This window comes from Merops nubicus, unplaced genomic scaffold (genome assembly GCF_000691845.1).
Source record: "Merops nubicus isolate BGI_N331 unplaced genomic scaffold, ASM69184v1 scaffold13102, whole genome shotgun sequence".
NCBI classification, from domain to species: domain Eukaryota; kingdom Metazoa; phylum Chordata; class Aves; order Coraciiformes; family Meropidae; genus Merops; species Merops nubicus.
In genome coordinates this window covers 28,268-35,207 of record NW_008594513.1, presented here as the reverse complement: position 1 = coordinate 35,207, position 6,940 = coordinate 28,268, and the positions used below count along the sequence as shown (strand labels likewise).

Below are 6,940 nucleotides of genomic sequence, written 5' to 3'. Positions count from 1 at the left end.
GCTTGTAACATTGTGAAAGCTGAGGAGGTTTATGAATTAGTTGTTATTGCTGAACAGAATTGTGGAGGTCAGAAAGAAAACCTTAATATCATTTAAACTGTTTAAGCTCTCTGAGTTCCCTGTATGGCCAGCTGAAAGTTTAAGCATTATTAATAACTGAATTACCCTTTTTACTGAAGACAAAATATTTGCTTTATATTATCTGAGTCTAAACACTAAATTGATTTGTCAGGCTTCTGGGAAAGTACCAAAGCAGCTCCAAACTTGCTGTTATCAGTAGCTAACAATTTGTTTAACGATCAGTCTTAAGTCTCCTTGTCACCCTTCTCTCTTCTTCTTCCCACAGTAAGCAGTGTGTAAAATATAGTTATTATTATGGGCAAATACTTTATAAAAATATTTATTGTGTGGTTTATACAGCCTAAAAACAGCAAAAACATCCCATGGGTTCAGATTGACTTTTGAAGAGGAGAATATGTAAGGAGATATTCTAACAGATATTAGAATGAGTTTGTTTATTGTCAGATAAGAGCTCCCGGAATTTGTGTGGGGTGTTTTTTTGTGTGTGTGTTTTTTTTTGTTTTTGTTTTTGTTTTTTTTTTTAAGAAACAAACAAGCCCCAAACTATTTTGATTTTAATCAAAAAATGTATTTTCCTCATAAAAAACCCCTCACATACTCACTGTGTCTACTCTACAGAATTTGTCCATGTCATTACACCACGTGTCAATCTTAGTATATCCTTTCACTGCAAAAACTCGTGGCTAGTGTGTGTAATACAACACAGGAGGAGGTATTGCTCAGTTCCACTACTTTTATATAATAATTAAAAAAAAAGAAAAAAATACAGAAAATGTTCTTGGCTACTTGCACTGTATTCCAGGCTTAAAAGTCCCGTGAAAGTTCTAGAAAATGAAGTTAATTGTATTTGGTTGGTAGTACCCTTAGAAGCCAGTTAGTTAAAATTCTTCTCTTATGCTGAACCTGTACAAATTCCCATTTGTCAGCAGCAGCAAAGTCCATAAGTCTCATTCCTAAAAGAAATACTTTTTCGTGTTGACTTTTTATTCAGCACAAATGCAGTCATATGCTTTTTATTTCAGAGACATAATGACATACTTATGACATATTGGTTGGTACACTTATTACAGTTGCTTTTACTTCCATTGCTGTGCTTTTTTCTTTGCCCATGTCCCAAAGACTGATTAGAGGAGGATAAAGCTCATTGAGTGAAAAGGATTGTTTCTTTAGGTAATTCTTCAGATAGCTGTGTCCAGCGTCATAGTTCATCTCTCGTGAGATGCAGCTGTAGAGATATATCACAGACATGATTCCCAAAAGAGCACAAAAGCAGACAAGGAATCCTATTATGTTGTTCTTTTCATAGGCTTTCACTGCCAAGTCCAGTCCTTTTGTGGTTACGTTGACACATTGTTTCTTATTCTGTGAATAGATAGTGGGAATATCTATACAAATTTTGTATTCAGTTGATGGATTTAGATGTGTAAGATTATATACCCTTATATTAGATGGTATTCGAGCGCTCTGTGCAGCCTGAGAGTTTTCAGCTTTCAGAAAGGCAGTCCATCTAACACTGGACTTCAGAATTTTTGAACTTGCTTTCCACGAAACCAAAACAGAGTTAGATTTAATGTCTTTTATTTTAATATTCAAAGATCCATTGCTGTCCTGAGGGAAAGAGCCGTCCACTTTAATCATGACTGACTTTAAGTCTGCCCCAACTAAATTTGTTGCTATACATGTGTATAAGCCACTTTCTTTTTGTGTTACATCACTGATGTCTAATGTCCCTTCAGAATGAATGTAGTATTTATTAGAAATAGTATTAGGCAAAAGTTTGTGTCCTGATGGAGTTATCCAGTAGATTTCAGGTTCGGGTTCTGCTGTTGCTCTGCAGTGTAAGGAAATATGGCTGCCAGTTTTTAAATCCAGAGTAGATGGAAAACTTTCAGGAGCTATCAGAGGGAGACAGATCTCCATCATCTCCCGGAAGTGTATCTGTCTCACATTCTGGCCTTGGAATTCAGGAGGGTCTACACAAAAGAGGGACTCTGGCTCCATGAAGCGAATGTTTGTTTTATTCATGTTAATCCAGCGGATGACACAATCACATCTGATGGGATTGCTGTGTATACTAACTTCTTTGAGGTTGGGCAAGGATTCTATTGTGCTGTGGTACAGGGCACTCAATGCGTTGCTGTTGAGCATGAGCGACTCCAGCTTGGGAAGTCTGTAGAATGCGTTGGGGTGAATGTATGATAATCTGGGGTTATTGGTAGCTTCTATTTTTCTTAAATCAGGCAAATTATCAACAGCAAGACTATCTATAGAAATCAGTTCAGGCATGTTATTAATTCCTAACTCTTTTAGGTGCAGCATGTTGCTAAAATCACCTCGTCTTATTCTGTTAATGGGATTCTTATTTAGATCCAGAAATTTCAGATTTGTAGCCTTTTGAAGAGCGATGTGAGGCACTCTAACAAATCTGTTGTCATAAAAGGAGATGCTTTCTAAATTGTCAAGACCAACCAAAGCATTATCTGGTATTTCCGTGAGATTTATGCCTGCTAAAACTAGGCTGCGCAGATTGATAAGAGGCTTAAAGTTCATATCCTCAATTCTGATTATTGGGTTTTCACCAATCATGAGAATTTCAAGATTAGGAGTAGCTTCAAACCACTTCCTGTTGATCATTTTCAAACCGTTTGAATTGAGATGAAGTCTGAGAAGATTATTCAGGCCTATGAAAGCTCCTGGTGCAATCGCAGAAAGCAGATTATGATTAATATAGAGCTCTTGTAAATTGTGGAGTCCAGAGAGACATTCTTCAGGGAGTTCTGTAAGTTTGTTTTCTTCAAGGTACACTGAAAGCAACTGTGGAATCTTTCTAAGATTAATACTGGTCACTGAGGATAAATTATTCTGGGATAAATCTAGACCGGTTAAATTCACTGGGAGGTTTACTGAATGTTCAATTTTCGCGATATTATTAGTCTGCAGAAGTAGAACTTGTGTGTCAGCAGGCAGTCTAGCTGGAAAATCAGAAAGGCCTAAATCGTTACAGTCCACTGTTCGAGCCTCCATATACACGGATCTGGGCGTGAACCATGGTCTGATCTCACATATACATGACTCTGGGCAGTCTGCTTTTTTTTCTACAGCTTGTACTACTGCAGTGGTAACTAGGCCAAGTAGAAGATTAATTTTGAGTTGCACGTCCTTCATCTTAGCTCAAATGTTCAGAAAAGTAGCAGTCTCTTTAGTATTCCACAGTTATGGTTTTGGAATTCAGTATGACCTGGTCAGTTGATAAAACACACACTTGGATTTGTCAAATGATGATCGAAAAGGACTTTCTTCCTGAGGATAAGTGACAAATTTGTAGCCAACTTGTCCAGGAGTAAGAGGCATTTTGGGGAAATGAAGGTCACTCTGTCCTTGATGATGTAAAATTTATAAGCTTTGTGACGATGAAGTATGTATAGATGGTCATAGGAGATTAAGCAATTCATTTATTTAGTAGTATTAACTTCAAATCCCATGATTGATTAGTGTTTGCAGGAAAGACAGGACGACCTAAAATTTAAGAAGAGGAAATAATTAGTATAAGAAACCATAAAGTTATAAATTAATTTAGCCATCTCTTGCTCTCTAATGTTAATTATTGCAAGTAAGAAAAGAAAATGACTGTGGTGCCTAGAGTATTGTAGTGCTATCCAGATAGTATAAATGAAGTTAATATAGTAATATATCTTTAGACTTTTAGCTTGTCATACATTCGGTGGAGCATTGCTCTACAGAAAGATGAAGATCCACAAACTATAAAACAAAATATATCAGTGAGATTTTTCTACATATCTTAAGTTTCTCTAAATTTTTTTTTTTTTTTTTTTTTTTTTTCAGTTATCACTGCAAGCAGCCTGAGTTCTGCTGGCTTTTAGTATGTAAACACAGAGCAAATTCCTACAGAGCATGAATATTTAACTTTTGAACATGAAGTTTATAAATATAAAGAACATTATTTCTGTGAAATCAAAGGAAATCAGAATGGTTGGTTTAACACATTCCTAATGATGACATTCTTAGGCAAGCCTATGAGATATTTATACAGAAATATACAAAATTGATAATCCACAGGTTTTACAGTTTTCTAGTTCTTTTTGTAGCTGCTGTTCAGGGGTGAAACTTTTTTTCTTTAAAGTGATAATTAGAGAGAAATATGTGTGCTGTAAGAAATAGTTTGTCATCTTGGCAAATTCAGGCTAATTACTGGCTTGTTAATTTTGGCTTCAGTATCTTCAACTGCAAGGGATAATAATAATAAAAAAGTGTCTTTAGAGTGATAAGAAGGGAAAAAATGCTACACCAACAGTTACTTCTTTGGTCTGTAGCTCTGCAAGAATCTGAAATTTGCTTTGAAGTTGCAGATTGTCTTCATGTCCCAAATTATAGTAAAGATTGAAACCTTAGCATCTTTAAGCATCAAATGTCTCCTTTCCAGATATTTGGTATGTGCTTGTTTTGTGTCAAGATTATGCTCAAAGTAGGATCTCTTTTTTTTTTTTTTTTTTTTTTTTTTTTTTTATGTTCCAAGCCATATAATTCAAAAGCTTCTGTGTTTTCATATATGAAATTGTACACATTAGCAGCTTCATTTAATTCAGAACATAGACTGCACACTAACCAGACACTGTCTCAGAAGACTGTCATATGATGCACATTTATGCCCTTTCTCCCCTTGCCTCTGGTGTTAAAATTCACAGTGACATTGTTTACAAACTGTAAGATAAGATCGATGCGTCATTGACATTGATAAATAACTTTTGAGGTGTTGCTGGTACAGATAGACAGAATTGTAAAAGTCAAGTGTCAGGGATTTGGATTCTAGGTTTCCTCTCCAGACCCAGGAGGATTGGGCATATTGACCACACAGGCATTCCGTATCAGTTCAGAGGGAAGGTGTTGGACCATGCTGAGTGACATGAACGTTGGACCAATTTGAAGTACGTTTGGCAGTTCTTTGAGGCTGCTGTTTGTGTTATGTGCATTTAAGGACATTTAAAATTTTATTTTAACATGTCAGTGTATTAATAAAGTGAACAGACAATGTGTGAGATAAACATACAGAAAACATTCTGCTGTTTTGAGGAATAATAATATGTTTTTATGCAAATGGCCCCGTTTATACTGAAATGCAAAGACATACTGACTAAAACAGTAAAAATGTGATCTGTTCCTTCATTCTGGAAAATGAGACAAATTTGAGGCTTGAAGAAAAATAAAAGGTTTGTATCGGACAGTTAGTGGCTATAACTTAATTTTACCACCAGGAAGAAAGATGATACACTTATATGGAATACTGTCCCATTTACTAAAGGTCTTGGTAGAAATCATTCTGTGCCAAATGCACAAATGTAAATTACCATGTAGGAGAAAAGAGGATGGCCAGGGAGGGGATTTTTTTTGAGTTGTGTTCTTGATGCACTTTCTAAAGCACGTGTCCCTTTGACTTCTGAAATTTTATTTGGATTGTGCATTTAAAATGTATCTGTAAGCATGCAAATATAAAATGTAAGCTTCTAAGAATTGAAAGGCCGTTGGAAACCTTACCTGAATAGTAAATTAATTGATATTTAATAGACTGCTACTATAGATATCTAATCTCAGCATTTTGATCTTCCTATGATTTTCAGGGACTTCTGCTCAGTAGAGGTACTGGAAAAGTATTCTTGGAAAGCATAACTAGATAGATGACATTGGTTTTCTGCTTCTCCCTGGACATTTGCTATTGACTGCTGTGAGAGATAAAATGTGTATCAAGATGGACTTTTCAGTCCATCTGAGAGGCTGGACCTGTTAAAGCATTTAAACTAGTACATTTTTGTGTATATAGAGTCCACATCCTCCTGGATTTGAGTTTATACTCCTCCTGAGTTTATACCTCAGCTTCTGTGATATTCTCAAACCAAAATCAGGTACATCAGCAGACCTTTTCATGTCTTACATATTAGAGTGGGCTTTCTAAAAAAGGCAGCAAAAAAAAAGAGGTGAGAGATCCAGGCTGAAATTCTTCTTCATGATTTACTCTGTCTTCTTTGCTCTTTCTGGTGGATGCTCTAGTTAATAACCAGCTCAAGCTTGTATGGTGTTCTAGCATAAATCTTTCTTATTTCTCCAGTTAAAGAGCTTCTGCCTCGTGTAAAATATTCACTGGGTTCAAGTGCCTCGAATAACATATTGTGGAATAATTTTCACACTCTCTCCCAGGTTGTGGAGTCATCATTCCAAAATATATTGTTTCATTTCAGAAAGATTTTTGATTTAAATAGTGGCATATCTGTGTATTGTTTTCCATGAAATTTACTTGGTGTTAACTGTGATTCAAGGAGTAGCATACAAGAATATTTCTGGAGTAGTATGGACATCTGTGGTGGCTCATGAGATCACAGAAGCATGCTACAGTATATCTCAAGTTGGAAAGGACCCATAGGGGTTACTGAGTCCAACTGCCTGCTCCTTGCAGGACAACCTAGAACTAATATGACAGCAGTACATGTCACGTGACATAGTAAACAAAAATGTGAAGAAGTAGTGAAATGCACAGCAAAAAGTGTATAGAATCACTTGAGTGGCAAAACATTTTTGTTGGTCTTTTTGTTTATAATTGTATTATTGTGTGACTGACATGCAGTCATGATGAAGATAAGAAAAAAAAAAGATGGATCACTGATATTAACTTTTCTGGTCCCACTTGAAGATATCAAAAGCCAGAACCAAGTTGCACAGTATGACTTTGCTTATGCCAACTGGTTGTATTGATTATGTGAGTGTGTCTATGTAATGCATTTCTAACCTTGAGGTGTGTACAAACCATTTTGAACTGACAAGTGAGCTGCAGTTTATTGTAACAAAATCTCAT

General features: G+C 35.9%; 1 protein-coding gene across 1 annotated transcript in view; it reads right to left on the bottom strand.

The window, feature by feature from the left end:
- Window positions 1–625: 625 nt before the first annotated feature.
- Window positions 626–6,940, bottom strand: part of LRRN3 (leucine rich repeat neuronal 3) — a 34,246-nt gene continuing 27,931 nt past the window's right edge. The window contains exon 2 of the mRNA XM_008935810.1: window positions 626–3,597. Within this exon, the coding sequence (XP_008934058.1) occupies window positions 1,120–3,246 (2,127 nt within the window). The 5' untranslated portion in view covers window positions 3,247–3,597 and the 3' untranslated portion in view covers window positions 626–1,119. The remainder of the gene's footprint in view (window positions 3,598–6,940) is intronic.